This window comes from Molothrus ater, chromosome 6 (genome assembly GCF_012460135.2).
Source record: "Molothrus ater isolate BHLD 08-10-18 breed brown headed cowbird chromosome 6, BPBGC_Mater_1.1, whole genome shotgun sequence".
Classification (NCBI taxonomy): Eukaryota; Metazoa; Chordata; class Aves; order Passeriformes; family Icteridae; genus Molothrus; species Molothrus ater.
The window spans coordinates 12,250,341-12,273,704 of NC_050483.2; the positions used below are offsets into that span (position 1 = coordinate 12,250,341).

Genomic DNA, 23,364 nt, shown 5'->3' on the forward strand with positions numbered 1-23,364 from the left:
AAGCTTTTTATTTTCCCAGCTAAAGGCTACTCTAACTACCCCAATCCTCATTTCTGCACCTGACCTGTTGCATGCAAGTGTTCCCATGGTCAGAGCTCTAAGAGGATATTTAAGGATCAAGAATTTTCCGAAGTTTTCTGGCCTTCGACCATGTGTACACAACATTGGAATTAAGATTTCTACTTACCACCATGTAAAATCCAGAATTTGCTTCAAGCCTTCAAATTTTAACCTGACATTACAACAGACCCAGGTAAGAGGGCAGAAAAAGCCACACTTACAAAGTGATGAACTGCACATTTACCATTCATGATGCCCTGAGCAAAAGCCCATCTTGACAATTTTAAGCCTTCATGTTTTGGCAGGCTGCTGCCCTGCTGTGGTCAGTGCAGTAATGAAGGCAACACTCCCATGTCCCCCTGTTTCCAGCTTGGTTGTTTTCCTAATTCTCTTTGAGTGTTTCTTTTATCATGGTTCTGGTATGTGAGGGTAACCAACGTCAAAATCTATACCTAAATCAAGTGCAAATGCATTCTGTTCAGCCTGACCTTTCCCAGCAATGAACTTCTGAAGAATAAAGTGCAATGCTGGGTTTGTGGTAACTGCCTTCAAAGGCCTCCTGTTTGGAGTGAGTTCATCACAGTCTTGTAACAAGATGTGGCAAAGCCAGTCAGCAGCTACACAACACCACGGGTGAAACCGTGGCACATAAATGATGTCAGAGGAACCTTAGCCAATATTTTTGTTATAATCCAGACTTGAACTTTATCAATGATGACTAACCACAAGGCCATGCATGTAAGTCAGAGTTTTCCTTGGCATTAGTGGGAGTTAACACCTTCCAAATGTACTTTGTTTTATTAACCCTTTCACAACAGCTCATCTCATGCTCCCATGCATAAAAAGGCTTTTGCCTATGAGCACATCACCCCCACTCCTCATCCAGTGGAGCAGCAGGTTCAGCAGTGTGAGAGGCCAGAAAGAGCTGTTACTTTGTGCTTTGAAACACAGATCCAGACCCTACCCTGGGCTCTAGGAAGGACAGGAGATAATCTTCGGGTACATTTCAAAGTCTCTAGATTCCTGAACTGCAAGTTTAATAGATTTATGGATGCAGCCTTGAACTGAAGTAAGTGACAAATGTTAAAGCATTTCTTCTGCCAGGAAAAGTTGTAAGAATCTCTCTTGGACCGTCAGCCAAACTATCCTACAGCAAGGTGGCAATGCTGTAAATTCACAACCAATGCAAGGCTTATGGATCAGGGCTACTGCTTTTTAAAAGACAAGATCCCTATTCTATTGTTTCAAGCACCACACCAGGGCCAGAAGCATCATTTTCCACCATTACTTTCAGCTACAACAATTAGAAAAGCAAATAATTGAAATACCTTCAGCTGTTTTGAACTCACAACCACCTAGATCACCATTACAGACCAAAAATCTCAATTACCTTTCTAAAGATTTACTTCATGTCTGAAGAGTAGGATCCAAATGCCTACATTTAACATCTCCTTCAAGTGCCACAGTCTTGAAAAGAGATAACACCACAGAGATTTCTCTGCACATTCTCTCCAACAGAAGTCTTAAAAAGCACATGCACATGTCTTAGTTAATAAACTTTGCACAGCAGCTGCTGGTGGTGCCAGGGTTGTTTATTTTGTTCACCATGTTTACAACGTGGCTTAGCAGGTGTAGGTTCTTTAGCATCAACCTCTTCAAAGTTATCCATCTCTCCAGGTGGAGCTCTGCCACCTTCTCTATCAGCTATGAGGAGCTGCATGTTAAAAAAACTTCTTTTTGTAACACTCCACTATTTAAAGCCATTCTACCATGAGTGAAAGGTTAAAAAATAAAGAAAAAAATTTATAAAATCTAAAGATATGCTCACTGAACAAGTTCAGTCTCAGCACACATGCTGTAATCTGTTGTCTTAACTCATTCTAAAGCCACATATTCAGTGATTTATCTCCAGAGAGCTCTACATAGCTAAGAAAACACGTGGTGTTTGCTACAGGCTGTAATTTCTTACATTTGACTTGAAAAATGCAACGCATCTCCCAAATGTGTTTCCACTGTAACTCCTTGTTTGAATCTTCCCCACACTCCTCCTAAGAAGCCTTTCATCAACCAATAAATCCAGCAGGGAGGGGAAGCTACCCACTCTCTCAAAACTGCATTACACAAGCTAATCTAAATTACATTAAAAAAACCTCAAATTCCTCTGCAATGCCTGGCAGGAGCTTGAATCCAAGGTTTAATGTCTTGCTGCTGTAAAGGTACCTGGAATTTGTTTCAGCCCTGCTTTCTCAGGAGACACTTCCAGATTTATGGCAGAGCACCTGACAGTGAGCACAGCCTGAAAACACAAGGATTGTTGATTGGACCACTGACTACACATTTCAAGCCAAAGCAAGCGTCAGCTTTTGTCATGACTTAAGCTGAAATGTTTCTTGAAAGTAAAGTTTCATTACTTCCAAGCTTGAGGAAAATGCTGTTGCAGATATGTGTTGCTATTCCCCAGCCAGGTTCCATCACTCCCTTCTCCCCCCCTACCCCCCAGAAAATGCAGGTTTTGGAAGAGATTCAGAAAGAGGCAGTGTGTTTACCCCCCAAAAATGGTTAGATCATCTTTAATTCTAGCACCTGAAGTTATACAAGGGTTTGCTTAATAATCAAGTTTCAAAGAACTGTTGGAAACATTCAGTTAAGGTGACAACTGTGCAATACCACTCAGTATTTCAATATCAGGGACCATACTCTTGAATTGTTTAAACACAATCCACAGAACTCAAAATTAAACAACCATCCACAGTTTAACTAAACAATCAGGTAAAAGTCTTACAGTCTAATAATTCACATAATGGTCAGTCTTTAGTAAGGGATACTGAAATTCATTAAAACACAACACTAGATTTTACTCTATAGGTGTGCTGGGCAGGCACATAATTGGCCATTCTTGGGTATAACCGGGAGAGTAAGGAGAAATTTACCACAGTTTGGCAAATCCCACATTTTGTCAGTTAAAAGTGAACTGTGAGAATTAAATACTCATCTTTACATATACACAAGTTATGCTGTGAAAGCATATTTGCTTACAAACATATAAAAATACTTGTTAACTAGTTTGATAAGAAAATAATGTATAAAAGTATATAGCAAAAACATTTAATCATCTCTGACAATGGAAAGATCAAATTCATTTTTATATCACATGAAACAAAAAACAGCTACAATTTTAGTTTTCCTTAATCCCTTACCCAGAAATACAAAGGAAGACACAATTTGTTTTCGAACATAATGTGAAATTTCTTAATAAGCTGAAATGCCTCAATCCAGAAGGAGCTCAGGTATTTGGCCATATCCTAATAGTAGTAGTAATCATCCTGTAGCTGTTCTGGATTCAAAAAATAAATACAGTAGAATCTTTTGGCCACCGAAATAAAACTGCAGCATAAATGAGAGATGAAAATTTTTGCTGACAATGAAATTCAGTGTAGGTTTCTTAAGGCTAGCTGAATACTCAAGTCTAATTTAACTGAGGGCAGAAACAAACAAAAAAAAGCCAATCCACCCCTTTTTTAAAAAGTATTCTCTATACCCCAATATAGGTCTCTGTAATAGCTAATGAAATGTCAGAAGTAAAAATAAATTAATTCACAAGAGACAACTTATGCATGACTTCAACACCTCGTCCTACACGGTTTTGTTTCATCTCCTTTGCGAATAAAACTCCACAAGGTGCAAGCTCTGAAGGGACAGAAGGAAGGAACTGTGGTATTAGAGAAGCAGCCTTAGTGTTTTGGTTTGAAGTCTGCCCCAGGATGACCGAGTCTTCTTCAAGAACTATTCTGCCAGCTTCTTGGACTAAGGCTATTCTGGTGACCACTTTTAGGACATGCACATATAAGGCTAGACCAATACCAGAAGTGATGTAAAATGATGGAAAGAAAAATATGATCTGGCAGTTGATAGCTTGGTTCTTGGGATTCTCAGAAAATAACACAATGGCAGCCTTTCTTGTCTTTTTCTTTCCGTGTTGGCTCTGGTGAAGGAGGGCACTCTTGTTCCTGAAATTTCCTGGAAACAGGTATTTCAAATTAAAATTCATAGAATAATTTTCAGGTAAATAAACACAACTACTGTATCCCACACTTTTTATACTTTCATAGGGAATGCACTTCCTTTTTACATTCAAATTACTGATAAAGTAAGTGATAGTTTTTGAGTTCACCTTTTGGGGTTGTTTTTTCAAGAAACCAAATTTTTTTACAGAAGGCCAGTCTCAGATGCAGTTTATCATATTTAATGACTGGGTGACCAATAAAATCCAAAGATTAAGACAACAAAATTATCATTCAAATGTATATTAAATTAATGTATGCATTTTTCCTAATGGACCTTAGTGTTTTATAATGGAGATTATTGGCTAAAGCTTAAAGGTAACAGCAGGCAGAATCTTCCCAGCAATTTCCCACTGCATTTCAACACCTTTGCTGCAGCTATCCATTAATACATGGACATGAATTATCTGGTCTCAATTACCATACCTTATGACTCTGACAAGTTCATGAAAAGCTTGGTCTACATTCATTCTGATTTTTGCTGAGGCTTCCATGTACATTACTTTAAGTTGCCGTGCCAGCTGCTGGCCTTCCTCGTGTGTCACCTGCAACAGACATCAGTCATTAAGCTCAAGGGTTCTGCAAGCAGCTTTGTGCCAGTACACTCTACATCTGCATGTTAAGGATCCAGCTCCCTCAAAAAATAATGGTTATTTGGGCACAGCACAGCTTTCACCTTGCCCATGTTATACAGCTGGGAAACAGACTTTTTGTAAAGGAAGTTTCTTCAATAGACAAAGACTGACTTTCCAAGAAATTCCCCTCCCTCCAGGTGCCTTCAGTTCTGCATAAGGCCAAGTTTTCCTTCCCAGGCAGACATTAGTCCCTTGCTCTCCTCAAAGCAAGTGCTTCAGTCAGCATCTGCTGGATTACTAACAGAATTCTGAATATTATTACTAAATTCACCTTTGCATTGTCCCAGCTAAATCTAGAGAAACAAACAAACAAAAAAATCAGACTACTCTTAAAACAACTGCTGCTTAGCTTCTAAGTCTTAAAAAGACATTTAAAAACCATCTATTAATGGCATAGCAAAACACAGCCAGTTTTAAACATAGCTTAGATTACCAGAGTTCTAAAAAGCCACAAGGCCTTCAGGCAATTCAGAAATATTAAAGAAACCCTGACTCCTTGAGACAGCAGTGGAAAAGGAGATGAACAAGAAACAATGAGCATCATGAAAAGTTGGTACAAAATTTAAAGAGATGAGGCAGAAGACAGGAAACCAGTGGACCATTCTAGGAAGGAGGAGTAAGTCAGGCACAAGGCAAAACCAAAGGAGACCACAGTGTATTTTTGGATGAGGTGGAAAGCAGTGAGGTCAGAGAACAGAGGCCATCCTGAGTGGTGCAAGGCTCCAAAGGGAAGGTCACCCCCAGGCCCAGGGAGGAAAGGGCAGCTCTCAGTGACAAAAGGAAGTACAACAGATCTTGCCAAGACAATGCCTAATGAAGAAATGTCAAAGATTACACTGCTTCCAGAGAAAAACATGAAACCAGCACGTAGAGGACTGATAGAAGAACAAAAATAAGGAGAGTTTATTTTTAAATCAGTTCTGAAAAGGAACTCAGATTATTCATTAGATTGAGCAGCTACACAGAAATGGAAATAGATGGAATAGAAAAGTAGTGGCAGCATGACCACAGTGCACGGTCTAGAAGTACTTTTCAGCTTGCAAAACAGTTTCTTAACAGCTACACAGTGGTTTAAGAGCCTCCATGCATGGCATCTCCATGTTTGATTTCTCTGTCCTCAGCATCCCACTGGCACTATATGCATACACCTCCTGCTGAAATCAGGGCTGCTCCCACTAAACCCTTGTGAAGCTCTACAAAATGCTCCCAGCATCCTGTGCCATTAGCTGGAGTAATTCAGGATGCATCTGCTGATCTCAAACACTCACAGCAACTCTGCATTCATTGCAGTGTTATCACCACCAGCTGAAGCCAAAAAAGAAACACTCAGGATCAACTCAACCCCAAGATCAACCACTGGAGGTGCCTTTTTAACTGCAGGGCACACAAGGAGAACTGGAAGAACTGGAACTTCAGTCCTCTACTGCTGTTTGAAAACTGAAAAATATTGAAAACTCCTGCTCCCCCAGCTAGAACAACTCCACTTCAACTCTCCACTCTGACTTCAGATGTTGAAATATTCCAATTGCAAAGCTTATGAAGGCTGCACTTGGACAAATATTTGTAGCTATTTTCTAGCACTTCAGTGACTGTAGAATCTCCTAAAGTTTGCACTCATGCTTCCAGAACCTTCTGTACATCTCTACCTCAGACTAGTAAGTTATAACAGTTCTAGCAAAACTAACTCTTTTTTACTTTTCTTCATCCCTGCATAGTTTACTGCAGCCCCAGAAAGTGAGAGGCTGAAGTCAACAAAAATAAATAATTGGCAAGGAATGTATAATTCTGGGGAGAAGCTGAACTCAATCCTTAAACATAGGTTCAAAGAATTTCTTCAGTATTGTACCTAAGGAACTTTACAGGTACAAGTCAAACTAACACTGTAATGAAGTTGAGCTACACTTCCACAATATCCTGCATTTAAAACACTATAAACACACTGAAGTTCTTGTTGTATTTACTAGAATATCTGTAACTGTTAAATTCCAAAATAATTTTTTTCCAGTCTCACAGAGTATATTGTCAAGTTACTTGTGGTAAATTTTGGTGACCTCAAAAGTCAGTTTAAAACAACATTTAGTTTGGAAACAGTATGGAAACATGTGCAGTGCCCAAGATGTTAATTAGAGGCCAGAACATACCAGTTCCATCTTCAAAGCTGAGGGAAATGTAAGTACAAACATAGAAATACTTGTAAATAAAAACAGGAATTTTTATATTTTTGTTGTCCCTTCTTGAGTACAACAACCCTATAACATGTCAAGTTTTCCAGGAAGTGTGATGGGACAGCTTATTTAACATCACCACCAAAATAAAAACTAAATCCTTTTTCTTCAAAGACGACTGGATGTTATTTTGACAGAACTAAAGAGAAGCACAGATTTGATGGTAGTGATTGTGTGTACATCTGTGTGTGTTGGTTCTGCAGTTTTACTGAGCTTAAGGCTGAATACAAATGAGAACCACCCATAATGCTCACCCTATTGCTATAGGATATTTTACTGTTTGTTTCTGGATATCACTCATTCTCCCTGTTCTGACAGTTAGTAAAAGTTTCTCAAATGAAAACTCATTACAGAAGATGTGAGCCAGTCAAACATGGAAAAGCTTATTCCCCACCTCCCTAAGCTAACATTCTTCTTCTGAAACAGTTTCCATTTGAGTATCTGCACCATAATCCTGCCAACACAGGTCCTTCTCTCTTCACTAGTCTGTCTGGTATCTGTCAGAAATACATTAATTTCTCAAGTTTCCACGCTTTCCTCCACCTAAAGCAACTCTACAAGGCTGCCTAACTTAACACTGCACCTGTATTTTGCCTGGACACTTACACAAGCCTAAGGGACACATCACACAGGTAAAAAAAACATTGTCCATTTCTGCCAAGAGTTCCATCACTCCTGAAGAGTGCATCTGTCATCCCAACTGTCCTACAGGGATAATAATTCACTGTCCCCTAACTCCAGTTTGTCCACACTCTCCAGTCAAAGGTACAATCTGTCTGTGGGCACAGAGATGTCCCCTGGACATAGTCCCAACATCTACCACTGCAAGAAGTTATTGTCACACTTTCATACAAGAAAGAGATGGTTAAGAGTTAAGTCAGATGGACTTCTCTTGCTCTTCTTGCTTTAAAGGTAACAGAGGTGATCTCAGCACTAGGTCATTGTGTTAGTTCAGTCATGATGCAAAAGCAAGAACTAGCATTTAATGAAACCTAAGCACTTTCCTGTTGCAACTTGGATTTTCCTTGAAATCCTGCCATCTGGGGAATGATCAGACTTGACCCAGTTTAAGCTAGCAGTTATCTACAGAAAGTCAGACATATCCTGCACTGACAAGTCTACTCCTCCACCACTAGTGGTTATTATTAAAACATCTGGTGCCCTACTGAATTATCTTACAGTAGAAACATCCAGTGTTGAGTTCTAAGGAATTAACCTATTTAACAGGAAGACTGCTGCACAGCATTTACTTTAGGAAAGAGCAATGAAGAGATGGTGCTTCAATTCTGGTTTCAGAGTCAGCAATTTGTGACTGGGGAATTTGGAAACACTGGCAGCTTTGTTGCTTATCATGCATTCTAAAGATTAATGCTTCCTTGTCCTCTAGAGACTCACTTTTCTTTGTCAATGTAACCCGTGGAGATTGAGAGACAAAAATCACAAGAAAGCTGCTTAACTCTATTTATCTATACAGTTCTTACCATGACAAATTGCTATTTCAAACTTGCTCTTTCACATCCCTCCCAAAACCACTTGTGAGCTGGTCTCTGGTATATAAAGCCCCACTAATTTACACCACACCTTTGGTGAGCCCCAACAATTCATCAAGATCATGCCATTGTTTGTGCACTTCTGCTATACAGCCCAGTTCATGTATTTCCTGAGAAACAGTTGCCACCACACGAGGATGATTAGTTATGCATAATTAGCCTCCAGATTTATGGTGTCACTACAACAGTACTCTGTACTCTGCTCTACCTCAACACATATTTACTTGGATAAAGGTGTGGCCAGACCCTTGAGACAACCAGAACTCTTCCACATGTTTAACTCCTTTGAGTTCTGGGAAGATTTGTTGTTGAGCATCATCTGCTGATCCAAAGACACACTAAATTACTTTAACAGGGTTTCAGTCTTTCAGAGATTGCATGTGTTTCACTGGTCTGCCTCCTGCCTTTAGGAAAAAGCAGGCAGATGCCCAGTATAAGCAGTTTTGCTCTAGAAACTGATACTGACATTCTTCCTGACATTCTAAAAATGCTACCTTAATTCTGAGGCTGAAAAGTGTACAGCTGGGATTAAACAAGTTAAGAGAGAAAGAACCAGATAAGTAAAAGATAAGCGTGGCCTAGCAGGTTTTTGGTGATGCCTAGTGCAGCCTGACACATCAGCAGGCAAAGTGTAAAAATGCAGAGGATTTGCCTTTATCACACTTCTGCCCACAAGTTACAGCCTGGGGCTGTCCCAGACTCCCCACCCAGCCAGCACTCCCAGCCAAGGTGAGGGAGCACTCTCTCCTTTGACCCCACAGCTCCCAGCACAGCTGCCTGCCAAGAAACCTGCAGCCAGAGCAGGATGACCTTGCTTGTCAGGCTGAAGTTTTTCCTCACTTCTGGACTAGTTGGTTTAGCTGGTGGCAGGACTAGTTGACAAGTTCTCAGCCAGATGAACAAGCTGGTGCCCCTCAGAGAGTGTAACACCCAGCTGATAACATCTCCCTGCTGGCTGCTGCCAAAGGGCGAGGTCTCACTGCTCTCCCCAGCCCAGCTCCTCCCTGCTCTGCTCCAAGCCACAGTCCCACCCCTTCCCATGCTACCAGCACTGGCACTCAAATCTTGCTGCAAGCTGATTTAGCTCACACAGGTCCCAGGAAGCCATTCCTGCTCCTCCCCATCCAGAGAGATGATTCAACTCTAAAAGTGCTTCAAGTGAGATCTGGGAAAGAATGAGCCTCTCCCTTTTGGGGTCCAATTATGTCAGCTCAGCATCTGACAATCATTCCTTCACGCTGACTGAAGACCAAGTGAAACTCACCATGTGATGGGGAAGGGGCAGGGAAGAGTTAAGAACATGTAGTAGCTGTTTAAGCAAACCCAGAAAAAGTTTTCTCAGCTATATCTACCTGAGCCCCTGCTTATGATGGCAGTGACAAGTCCACCAATTGGTATATAAATGGTGAGTGAGAGCAACAAAAAGTAATGCCCATCAGCATCTAATCAATTAAGGTGATTAATATAGCCATAAAAAGCAAAAGGAGATTTTGGAACCATATATTGATATAGGCAGCAAAATTGCAAAGTTAGGCAATTCAGAAAAAGCTTCTTTGAGCCTGAATGCGTTCCAACCCATCTCCACCTGAAAAAGCAGCTTGGAACAGGGCAGAGGGACCAGCAGAACAGGAGACAGGCACCTCTCTGCCTTTAAGGGACAAACAGAGGCAGTGTAATCACATGAGGAGGGTGGAGGAGAGAGAACAAAGTTCACAGCTGTTGCTAGAAATGGATGTCCAGGGTTACCAGCTACAATTGCAGGTATCCTGAGAGCTGGGGCTGACAGCCATGATGTTATTTCCCTCCCAAAGCATCTGGGGGTTTCTCCTTCAGCAATTACAATTAGCAGAATAGTTCAGCTTCACCTCCATAATTTCAATGCCAACATTTGTGCAGGAGATGAAGTACAGATATTCCAGGCCTGCAAGGTTAAATCTAGGGATTTTGATGGGGCCATGATGGTAAGTGAAGAATGACAGGGAATGAAATGTCCCTGTCTCAGGGACAGAGTGTTCTGTGAACGTGTGAGTACTCAAAGTTATTTCAGAGGAATTTGTGAGCTACTTCTGTGAAAACTTCTTTCAATGCAGCATCTTTCAGCATAGCTTTTAATTTAGTCATGATCTTTCTACACAGCTTCTGGGATGAAGAGGCTGTGACAGTCAAGGGACTGTATTCAACAGGAACTTTTTTGGTACTGTAATTGTAATACAGCTTTGCACAAACTAACTCACTGACCTCTTTAAGCCATGGGGTTTTTTCCTTGTGAAACTCTTAGAACAATTACAGCAATTTTTACTTTATTCTCAGAAAATCATGTGCTGCCACCAAGCTTTCAATGTCCTCTTACTGTCTCAAGAGAAAATATTAAGCTTCTCAAATTAGTTACTGAAGAAAATACAAGTTTGACATCTGTTCCTTTCCTGCTGCTATAGTAAGGTTATTTTCATTTCAGCCCAAATTAGTTTGATTCATTAAAAATCAACAGCAACTAAGAAAAATATATTTGGAAGTCCTTTAAATAATTCTAAACTAAATATTTTAAGTAGTCTTGTGACTAAGAGATGAGGTTGAGAACTATTGGTTTCAAAACTTTAAGTCACATAAATATAACTGTGTTGCTGTACTTCCAACTTTTAAAGCTTTAAGTCAGTTATGCAGAAGATGAGTGGACAAAGAGAAAACAGTGACTAACCACTAATTTATACATAACAGCAGTGAAAGGTAAAAGCAAGAGCACTGAAGGCTAAGGATGGCTGGGGTTAGTGTTGGAATGCACTCTGCTGGCACAGTGCAGTGTGAGTAACAGAACTGAGGAATTAGACACGTTCATGCCTGAGTAATCAAGTCATGACAGAAAGCTCTCAGCTCTGTGAATAGACTTGGTCTCAACATAACCCCACTGACTCAGAAGATGTGCTGGGTATGGAATGCCATCATGCTCCTGAGGTTCTTCAAGTACAGAAACTGAGTGGAGTTTCTTGCATTGGAATTAATTTACATGATAGGACTTTTTCCATTTGTTTGTTGCCATTCTGGAAGGAAGTTTCGTTTTGGGGGAAAACTGAATTTTCTGGAAGAAAGTGAGCAGTAACTAAGAGCAAATGAATTACCTGTCTTTGGTGGTCCAGATCTGCTTTATTACCAACGAGAATCATTGGAAACTCATCGCGATCTTTCACTCTAAGAATCTGTCGCTGAAACTTATAGATTTCTTCAAAGCTGTGAAAGAACACAAGCAGAGCATCAGTGCACTAATTCACAGATTCTCAGGTTCTGAAAAAGTTCAGAAATTATGAGTCACATATTGGGACTTGCCCTGCCATGACACACAAGCACAGACAGCTGCAGGCACTCCAGAGTCACAGCATGACCAGTTAGAGAACCATCCAACACTCAAACCAAAAAAATCCCCAAGTGAGCAGTGTCCTCTGCACTGGGCTGAGGTGGGGCTGCAGGGTGAGCAAAACACTGACTGTGTCTCAATCCACAGGGACCCAGGGCCAATGTGCTGCAGAGAATCAAGCAACTACAGCCCATTCTACAAATACTGACCCCGGAGTTCTACTCTATCTAGAATATTCAAACCACAGCATAGAGACCCTGGTGATCAATATTTCAGCTGGCAACCTCCAGAGCTACTTCTAAGAATTTTGGGGGAAGCTATCAAAGCTGGAAAGCCTTGTTTTGTCAAGGACAGAAAAATGGCAGGGCTAAATGAGCAGAAAGCTCTCCAGTTACCAACTAAGTTAAACCAGGTACTGATGCTTTTCAAGCATAAGGAATATTCCAGCAGTGTTTAAGGAAAGGTGAGCAGAGCAGAAAACTTTTTCCAGGATGGTATGCTAAACAAGATAATTCTGGCCTAAGCAAGGATTTTTGGAGAATGAATAAATAAATCACTGCTTTCAAGTAAACACAGTTAAAGCCAACCACTACATAAGGACCCTCAGCACAGACATTTGCAGATAATCACATACCCTTTGTAGCCTTCCAGACATATAGCCTGAAGGTATTTACACCTAATTTGCCAGCTAAAGTTTAAAAGCAAGATGACCACCAGTAAAAAAGTCACATTGAAAAGAACTAGGTAGCCAGACACCTCATGCAAAGGGATGTATATCACTAAGCATAGCTCTTCATCAGCGTCTAAGATGATGTTTCATCTGCATTCTGCAGCCATTCAGTCAATGCATAGGGGAAAGTAGAGGGACCTCTGCCTGCAATAGAGTACAGGCACATACCCTAAACTCACTCAGAAACCCAGAGCCAGCTACTTGATGCTGCACATGGCAAAGGGATATTCCTAAGAACTGACTGAATACTAGACCCTCCCAGGAAAATGGTATTCTGGACTGTAATAAAGTTCTTGAACAGAGCTGTCCTTTTTTTGTATGCTTTCAAGTCATCTATTGAAACAAATAAGACACTTTCACAAAATGATTGGTTCAAATTTGTTCTTCAGTGCTGAAAGAGCATCACACCTTGCACCTAAGAGTGAACACATAATGTTTTGTTTGAGATTATTTCAGTTAAGGATCATGTGCAATTTAAGAATAATTAAAACTTGTTTGTTTTAATAACTTGACCTCAGGCTTACCTTCCTCTATCTGTGACTGAGAAAACAAGCAGAAAGCCCTCCCCTGTCCTCATGTACTGCTCACGCATAGCTCCGAATTCTTCTTGTCCTGCTGTATCCAGAACTGAACACAAGCAAAAATATTAATTACTACATTTAGTAGTCTGAAACCATTTTCTCTGATAGACTGAAAAAAAATATTCCTGATAATATATTGTGAGAGTCTGTCCTGTGCATCATAGCCAAGCAGAAACCACTTTTGGCAGATACTACTGGATATTTTTCTAATATTCCCAACAAGTTCTTGCACAGACTGAACAATTCAAGACCTCCCAAACAAACGGAACAACAAAACACTTGAGCACTTCTGCTAATTCCTGACCACCTGAAAGAGATGGATAATGCTCAGACATACGCGAGGATGAGGGTTGTTGGTTTATTCATAAAGAAATCACCAACACGCAAGAACTGAAATTTTTAAAGCAAAGCATTTCTATTGCACTTAGGCAGCACAGAGGTGTGTTTTTCATGCCACCCAGGTAACTCCTGGGAATAAAACCAATTCCTAATCCTAGTTTTGTGGGCACTGTGGACGGGCTACTTACTGTCCAAGCGCGCGGCTCTGTCGTCTATCACGCATTGCTTGGTGTAGGAGTCCTCAATGGTTGGGTCATAATCCGTAACAAAGTAGGACTGCAGAGAAAAAAACAGGTTTGTGTCTTAGACAAGCACACACAGGACACTCACTGAGGGAGATGCTAAAACTGGACACTTGGCAGCATAAGGAAAGAGAGAGTGTTTATCCATGTACAACCATTTGGTTCTTCATCCAAAGATATCCAGTAATGGTTTTCCTATTCCTAGTAAATGCTCATAAATTGTAGAGATTACTAGCAGAGTCACTGAGTTTACTGGATTCCTACAGCCTTTCCAACATTTTTTAGACATTACTGGTAACTCCTACAATTCCTCAGAAATCCTTAGCAATTTTCAGTTTCTATGGACTTCTAAGGTCTCTTGTAATTTCTCTGAACTTCCGGTAGGGCTTAGAAGTTCTTTGACATTCTCAAGTTTACAGGACTTCCTCTCCCCATCCCAGAGCCAGAGATTTCCAGGAAGTACCAGGACTTTCTCAGCTGTTCCTACAATTCCCCAGCAGTTCTAGAACAATGTCTAGCAACAGCTCCACACAACACAAGTAGCACTTAGTTTGTTAGCTGAAAGAAGTTTGGTGGAACATCCTTGTTACCAGGATTTTTCTCCTGGTTTTAATGACTTTAAGCACTCACAGCCCCCAGACAGACAACCCCTGAAAGCAGAATAAGCCATGAGGTGCCTGTGCCACCATGGTCTAAGCACAAGGCTCCACCAGACACTGCTTATCACCCAGACTGTAGAGCAAAGCACATTCTGGTACATTTCTCTAGAGACTGGGTGATCTGGTACTGAATACTGGGTTAACAACAGCATCAGAAGACAAGTTTAGAATTCAAAGGATGAAGTTTTAGCTTGCATGCAGTCATAGTCAAGTTAACTTCACCTAACACTGAAGGAATCACATTAGCATAACAAATCTGAACCTTGATCAAATTCCTTCCCATCTATGTTCCCAGCAGGCACTCAGTGCACAATTTGTGCAGAACTGCAGGTGTACCATGTGTACATTATTCAGTTCTGTAAACCAGTAAGGAATTAGGAATGTTTTGAAAATACATATTGGCTCCTAGGAAGAAAAAAAAAAGAAGGGGGCTTTGCTGAAGCACCTTTCCCATCACACAAACTTAAAGATACCTACAAGACAACACTCTGCTCCTGTAAACTTACCAAAATCAAGTTAACAGATGTCACAGTTGGGAAAACAAAACAAAGGGGGGGGGGAAAAAAAGAACTGAAATCACAGCACTAGCCCACTAACCTTCTCCAGACACACCTACTGTCAGTGCAGAACACAGTTCACTCTGTTCCTTGCAGATAATTTACGTGGCTGTATTTGCCCTTGTCCAGTCCAGGTGAGGAGCTGCTCATGAGGACAGCTTGCAGGACACTGTCCTGACTGCACCCAGCTGAGCCCAGCACTGGGACATGGCCATGCCAGGCTCCTGGCTCAGCAGCATTCAGGACAGGGGTTCCCCAGCAGAGCTCACGGGCTGGGCTGCAGCTCCCTTGCTGGGAGGAGAAGCACATCCCCAGCTGCGGGTGCTGTATATAACCTGTGCTCATACACCACAGCCATCATGCAGTTGGAAGGAGTTTGTACAGGTTGCTGTTGATCTGTTCATTTAGAGCTGGCACCACACTAAAAAATTGCTGCCCCCAGAGCAGGGACCCTGAGCAGCTCCTTTGCATTTCAAGCAGACATCAGTGTCCTCTCAGGATACACCTACACAGCAGTCACAGCCTGTCTGCATTGATGCACCCAGGCTAAACACTCACCCTGCTTCAACCCCACCCACACCAATCAAACCAAAAAAAAACCCCTAACAAACCCACCCTGTACCACAAAAAAATTCCAGTCAACCAACAGGCCTGGGATCCTGAATGCAAGACACAGCCAAAGTGCCTAGCCAGAGGCAGCAGAACACTCACCTCAGAACAAGCAGTTCTTTCAACTACAACTCATCCCTTTACCTTGCTTCCCTTTAAGATTTAAAGAGGAAAAAATTTAGCCTTCAAAACTGTCCTCTATCTTTTCTTTTGCCTATATCTATGATTCAAAACTCCTCTATCCAGGAGCTTAGAAGAGACTTTGAGGAATGAATTTATACAAACTGTAAATAAGTTCTCAATTATTTAGTGGCCTTTAACAAACCTTAAAGGATGAGAAACTTAGGTGAACATACAAATATTTAAATAAAATAATTTACAGAATCTGACTTTAAAGGGATGATCACAAGGAAGGGAATTTAAGTCCTATGCTCCACTAAGGAAACAAAAAGTGCTATTTATAAAAAAAACATTAGGTGACTAAACCATGGAAGACAAAGCCTGCACTCTGAAATGAAAGCTTCAGCTTTCATTCCTCCATCCTGCAGAATTCAAAGTTACTGTTTGAACCTTCACATCTACAAAATGGTAAAGGATAGCAGCTTTTAAATAAAAGGGAGATTTTGGAATCAATTTATTTTGCTCTCATGAATCAGTGTTAGCAGAACACCTAAAGCAGCAACTTTATATCCAGCAAGGGCAGTATTTTTCACCAAGAGAGTTCAGAAAAAGAAAGCCATAATTATCTCAGATGGATTCTTCTTATTTTCCTCATTATCTGTCCAAGGGCCAACAACTACAGCATGTTCTGTAATCTGCAGGGCATTTCTGAGATTCCCTCCACCCTTTTTAGTTTGTTTTTTTATTTAATTAAAAAAAACCCCAACTATACACAAAGCAAGACTGCAAGACTAGGTACAGAGACATGGAACATCGTTCCTCCCTCAAAAAGGGAAACAAGATTAAGTCATCCTGATCCAGCATCAGCCACATGTCAAATTAAGAACGAGCAGATGCCACAGATCCCCCCTTGTAACAATTGCTCTTACAAGTATTTTCTTCCCTCCCATGGAGCTGGCACTGCCAAATCTGCTGTCACAGCCACTACAGGAGAGCTTTGCAAAGCAATTAGTGCTGTGGTTTAGCTCCAGGCACTGGGCAAGGCTTATGTGCCTCAAACAGCTGCTAGTTTTGAAGGAGCCTTCCTTCCCAAATTGCACTGGGACTATGTGCTGCAGGACACACAACAACCACAGCTCGCAGGCTTTATTCAGTCTGGGCTGATTTACAAAAGATAGATGTAGCAGACACATCTACCTTTATCAATTTGAGCAGAAATGGACCTTCTGCTGCTGTTCAGGCAGTGTTTATAGAATTAAAGCGTGGCAGATATGCTGAAACATTCCATGAGGCCATCCCTTCACTCCTGAATGCTGTCCGGGCAAGATGCCTGCTCACCCAGCGAGCCCAAGACCCTACACCAGCACAAATAACTTTGTAGAGGCCAAGGAGTTTGTGGCAGAACTGCTTAAAAGCCCAACAGGAGCCCAATTGCAGCAGACACAAACCACTGACAACCTACTGCTTTCAAACTGATGCCAAGTGCAGACAAATCAGAGGAGCAAGCACATCCCAGAGTGCTGGAACACCCAGGCCTGCCTAGTGCTGGGTGTTTTAGGAAAGCTGTCAGTGCAAGCCCTGACACCTCTGACTGCTGTAGCCACCCTACCAGGCTACAGCAGTCCCAGGAAGCACAGCAGGAGCAGGGATGAGAGCTGGCATGGAACACAGGGCATGGCTCTCTAGGGTGGCCCCACACAGCCCAGAGTGTCAGATCTGCTCCTCTAGGAGCTCTTGAACTCCTTTGACAAATCCAATGAGCCACGACTCATTCAGCTGGCTCCACTGCAGCTGGCCACTGCCTGCAGGAAATAATTAGAAGCAGTTAAATTTCTTCTAAGGGGATAGTAACTTGAACATGCTCTCCTGTTACACCACTCCCTTAATCACCAGCAAAATCAAAGCTCTTTCCACCCATCTCCTAGAAGGGAAGCAAGAAGCTGAGCCCAGTACTCTCATCAACCATTCAATTCACCCAGAATATTATGCAACAGGTTTTCTAGGTTTTCTCTTTCTATGACTGCTGAGGTAATGGAGCCCAGAGATGGGAAAGCCTGCAGCCAAGGACTTTTGTAAAGGGGGAAAAAAACCAAAAGAGCATAAAAATTTCCAATCCCACACTACCTACATCACTTAGAGCTGGGGAACCCACCACTAAAATCCCTTCTTATGTACACACTCATCATCTTAAAATGCATTTCAAATGACCTTCTGACCTTCACAGGAGTTTCTACTCACAGTGCATGGAAACAGTGACACTATACAGAACACTGCTCCAGCAGTCTTTGTTTAAGGCAATAGCAATCCCTAAATCAGTGTTTCAATCACTCAAGTCTTTTGGTAAGATATGAAAACCTGCTCTTAAGTTTTTCCTCTTCCTCCATTTATTTGTTGCCTTTAATACACGTAGAGAAATTCCTCCATTAGCTGACAAGCTTGAGTCCCACTCCATAAATTAATAAAAATGGCTCAAGTAAAGACACCTTTGATGGAAAACCTCAGTGCCAATTCATGGCTCTTATGCCACTTCTCATAAAGTAATAAACAGTGCACAAAATGAAAAATCAGGAGATAACTTTCCTTTGCACTTTTAGGGTGGGAGAGGAGTAGGATGCTGTTGACAGGAAGCTGCCTCTCGAAGCTGCAGTCCAGAGGCTGCCTGCAGAACATTCCTCCCTTTCCCTCTACACCAGGCTGGAAGGCCATGCAGGCAGCCCAGCTCAGTGAGAGCACACCACCACTATGAGCAAGTTAAAGGAGAGGTACATGCCAAAATATATATTCATCCTTGCTGTCTCTATAATCTCCATCTGTATTTACTAAACATACACATAATGTTTCAAAGAGCCACTGGTTGCTTATTTAAATTCTTTCCACATGTTTTAAGTTTTTGGTTCAAACCCAGTCAAGGCAAGGAAATAGAAGGGTTTCCACCCTCCAGCTACAGTTACAGACCAGCTCTGGATTTAAATAAGCATCTGCAATTTGAGCATTGCAAACAGCCCAAAAATCCTCCCTAGCTATAATTTTTATGCTAGAACTTAAAATGAATACGTGTAGCATCCACCAACACCAAAGCTTCAACTCTAGATTTGAATACATTCCCAAATACCTGAAATGTAAGATCCCAAGACATTCCTGTGCCGTGCTCCTTGACAGAGAATTTCTTCTGGCAGTCTCTCCTTTGCCTGCCTTTTACACTATCATCTTTTCTCTAGGTTTTACCTCACTTCCCCTGCACTTCACCAAGAATATGCCTGCTCTTGAGCCACTCAACCAATGTGAAGCCCAGTTCACCCCCTGCACTGCCAGGTCTTCACTATGGGCATACAACATACAGTTGTATGTAGCAGTACCAGCCACAGCCCTACCACACACCCCACTGATCACATCAGAAATACTTAACCCAGAAAGACAGACACCTAAGCTCTCTTCATTTAAATGAGTATTTCCAGCATGCATTCCAAGCCATAGACAAAGCCAGTGTCACAGGTTAAGATCAGAGCTCCACTGCCATGGCCAGAAGTGGACACCTTTCTCTTTGAGGTACTTGGCTACACCATAAAAGCCTTCCCAGACCATGAATTAAGACTTAATGACTGACTGCATAAGCCAGTTTGCAACTTCCATTGTCCTTCCACCCATGACATCTTATAGCCTGTGCCATCAACTCTTCTACCTAAGAGTGGCAGAGCAGCCAAGTCTGTACTGAAGTGACCCCAGTGACACACTGTGCCCTTCTCCAGCTTGCAAAGAAAGTGAGACACCATTTCTAGGAGTTCTAATCTATGTTCCTGTCTCTGGAGGAGGAGGAAGCAGACAGGTTCTATGTCACCACAGGCAAGTTGCTAGAGGATGGGTGACAGTAACCTGTCACCTTGCTCAAGCACTGTGCTGCCCCGCTCCAGAGCTAACCTGCCCAGCAGCAGGGGCAATCAGGCAGAGCAGCAGCTCAGGGCCCCAGCACCTCAAGGGATTAAAAGAACCTCCTTTCACAGCACAAAGGAGAGGTCATTCCTTCAGAGCACATGAGTTGGCTGGCTAGAAAACAAGGAAAACATGCAGTAAAAAAACCCTGACTTCTAGAAGCAAACATAAACCCAGACTGCATTCCAGAATAAAGGAACAGACAGAGCAAAACACACAAATTTAGCATTTCACAGAGCCCCAAGCACTTGGGTCACAGAAAAACCCAAACAAACTAAGAGCACACCACTAATCAGAGAGTCTCTGACAAGCTTGTTCCAACAGCAAACACACACCTCCCCAGGAGCAGGTGCTTCACTAGGACCCAGTATTTCCAGACAGGGTTAATTGGTTGGTGCTGGAAAAGCAGGAGGTGGATGCTGTTGGGGTTGATGACAGGTTTGCCACCTCTGCAGAGGTTTTGAGCAGTGCCCAAACCAGTGCCAGAAAAGGACTGCAGGAGGTACCCACAGCAACCCAGCAGCACTTCAAACACAAACTGCATTCAGCAGGCTTTGCTGGCATAATTTACAGAATGAGGGCAAATATTTTGGTGTTGAATGTTGGGAGAATAGGAGACCAAAGGTCTAGAATTATCCTGATAAAGGCCAGACTACAGAAACAATGATTAGAAAACTGCCTTATGCTACAGAGGGCTAAGTGTGTCATCATCCAATCATCCCATATTCCTACAAATCTTTAAGAGGTTCTTTCTTTTAATTATACAAACAGTAAGAGCACCCATTCCTTTCTTCCAAGAAATATAAATTAAAAGATAGTCAGTGCTTGCAAGTAATCAATGATGCTTCCCTCAATTTGCACAACTTCCCAGTGCCCTAATGTGTACTGCCAGCATTGTTATGGCTGTCCAGGGAAACAGATGTCATTTGTAACTTCAATTACTGCCATTACCCTGTGATGTGAAACACTTCATGAAGTCACAAAGACAGAAGAGGATTAAGCTGAAGGAAGCTATAGTGAAAGAAAGATGACATGAGACATGTACAAGCTAAGCCCTTTGGAAATTTATACACAGGCTGAAAATTTTTATTTGTTCCTGAAAAAATAACAACACACATATAGATAATACCAAACAACACATGCTTAATCAAACATTAACAGTTCTACTAAAGAAGAAAATAATAATGGAAAATGCAAAGTTGTTGTACAAGCCATGGCAGCCTCAGAGTGCATTCATTAGATTACTCCCCTCCCAACATACAACTGGAAGACAGAAGAGAGTAGGATACAGAAATAAACACCTGACTTGGTTAAGTAGAGGTAAGTCTTCTCCTTAAATTTTTTGTGCAATGCAAGAATTGTCAAAAGCTGTGCTTATCCTGGAAACACTTAAAGTGTCAGTCCTATTACACACCACAGACTCTTCTGTCCCTCTCCCTCCATGGACACTGAGTGAGCACATCAGAAAAAGAAAACTCCTAAGAAAACTCTGTTCAGTGCATGGGCATATTTTAGGCACATAGCTAAATATAATATGGCTCTCTTCTGTATGGGCTTTGTTCTGCTCACTACCCAGAATACCTAATAACAAAACTGGTTTGGCATCCCTCACAGGTGTGGGGAAAGATGAGCTAGGATGGGGGGCAAGGTGTATGGAAGGTAAAGTATCTTCAGTTTGAATGTTAACACATAAATCTGTCTATGCACCATTAACTTTTACATTTCCAAAATGAACACTTGGATTTTGTATCCATTAACACACTCATTTCCAATGATATTTCTCCAGATAGCTGTATGCTAGGAAATTTCAGATTTCATCCCCAGTTAAGCAGGACTGACTTGTGTGACAGATTTAAAAGCCAGATTGGTTCTGAGCATCAGCTTATTCTGCAGTCAAGTAGTGGACCAACACTCAGGGATATGAAAGACTGAAATCAAGCTAACTTTTGTGCACTGACAGGGAACATCTATCAGCTCTTACACATTTCAACACACCTAAAAAACTGTCTGCTAATTCTTGCCCTTCCCCTAACTGCTACTTAAAATAAAGCAACTTTACTTTCTCCAACCCCACCCTTCTTTTCTCCCTGGCAGTTAAGGCATGGCTGGCAAAATAGCTTGGCTTTACAGGTAGAAATCTCGAGACTGTAACTGCTAAAGAGATAATTACAAGATCAAATGGGGGGAAAAAAATAAACCCAGCTACAGTAGATTTGCTTGGGGAAAAGAAAGTGTCTTTGCCACTTTGACAAAACAGCCTTTCAGTGCACGTTCAAAGCATAGAATTGAATTATTTCAATTTCAAGAAAATTTCTTGAAAAAGAATAATAATAATAATAATAATAATAATAATAATAATAATAATAATAATAATAATAATAATAATAATATAATATTATTATAATATAATAATATTTTATATTATAAATAATTATAATTATGTTATATATAATTATTATATATTATATATTATTAAAGTATTAATATTAATAATATTCCAGAATAATCATTCTTGAATGAACAATTCAAGAATAATCATTAAAACTATTTTTCTGAAAAATTATGTGCCCTTTTGCTAGCACACTGCCAAGCTTAAACACACCATCAGATGCCAGTACAGTCTCAACTCAAAAGGCCTTAAATGCCTTTTCCAATCTAAAGGATTCTATGATTCAGATTATGGGTGCTGGCTACATGAATATCACGTGAATACTGATGAGAGTGGGTTTACTTTTCATATATGTTTTGCAGTGCACGTGAACATCTTTTAAAATACTAACTTCCTTAAAAACCAGCAAGTTGATACTTTTTAAAGACAGCTTCCACCTTTTAAACTCAAACTGAATCTGCACTGGGCTTAGGTCTCCTTTCAGTTCCCAGCTTACAGCTCTCCCCATGGGACAGCAACTTGGTATTAACAGCTCACCACCCTGTGAGCATTTCCCTCCAATTTATAATTCTCTTATAAAAACCAAGCCACACCAAACACACTCACTCAGACACCCTGGTTTAGGCAATATGTGCACTAAACTTTGGCCTCTCTGGTACTTCCTAGTGGTGCAGTTTTCATTGCTCAAGATCAGAGAAGGTGCACTTTCACTGTCTGAGAAGACTTCTTTGTAATGCCTTCAGTTAATGCCCTTTAATGCCAGTAAGGCCTACAGAGTTCTTTGAAGGCAGCTCTGCAATTTCTCAAGTTGAAACACGTCTGACTGTAAAGCATATTCTATACTGCAAGCTTAGTTGAGTCTTGATTTAATTTCACTTCATTTTTGTTTCTCAAGTAAATATGTGCAGGAACTATGAACCCACCAGGTGCTTCATCTTCCTCATCTTAACCACTCACAATTCAAAGAATGTTGAAAACATTCAAGACACACCATCTTTTCATCTAGAAAGTTTTATCGTGTTTAGATAGCTTTCAAACTAGCAGCTCACACAAGCTCTTCACTGTGAACTCAAGGTTTTTCTCAAGAAAGCAGTGATGGTTTTTTTTTAAAGTACATATCTGATTTTAGGACTGTGTTTAACCAGACTACAGCTGTAAGAGATAAAGTAAGGTTGCTTCAAAAATCCCCAGGTGAGGCAAGCCATAGATTAATTTTTCCTCATACACAAGAAATCATTATCAAATCAACCTCGGTGTAATTAAGAGATTTTGGTTTATAAACTAAGTAACTGGAGAAGTCTTAGTCAATTAAAATCTCTCTTCACTTCTGTAAT

The 23,364-nt window shown here is 41.1% G+C and overlaps 1 protein-coding gene across 1 annotated transcript in view; it reads right to left on the minus strand.

Annotated features, from left to right (window-relative positions):
- Window positions 1–2,601: 2,601 nt before the first annotated feature.
- Window positions 2,602–23,364, minus strand: part of RRAS2 (RAS related 2) — a 42,117-nt gene continuing 21,354 nt past the window's right edge. The window contains exons 2-6 of the mRNA XM_036384848.1: window positions 13,716–13,803; window positions 13,132–13,234; window positions 11,645–11,753; window positions 4,548–4,666; window positions 2,602–4,077 (exon numbers count right to left, since the gene is read on the minus strand). Of these exons, the coding sequence (XP_036240741.1) occupies window positions 3,990–4,077; window positions 4,548–4,666; window positions 11,645–11,753; window positions 13,132–13,234; window positions 13,716–13,803 (507 nt within the window). The 3' untranslated portion in view covers window positions 2,602–3,989. The remainder of the gene's footprint in view (window positions 4,078–4,547; window positions 4,667–11,644; window positions 11,754–13,131; window positions 13,235–13,715; window positions 13,804–23,364) is intronic.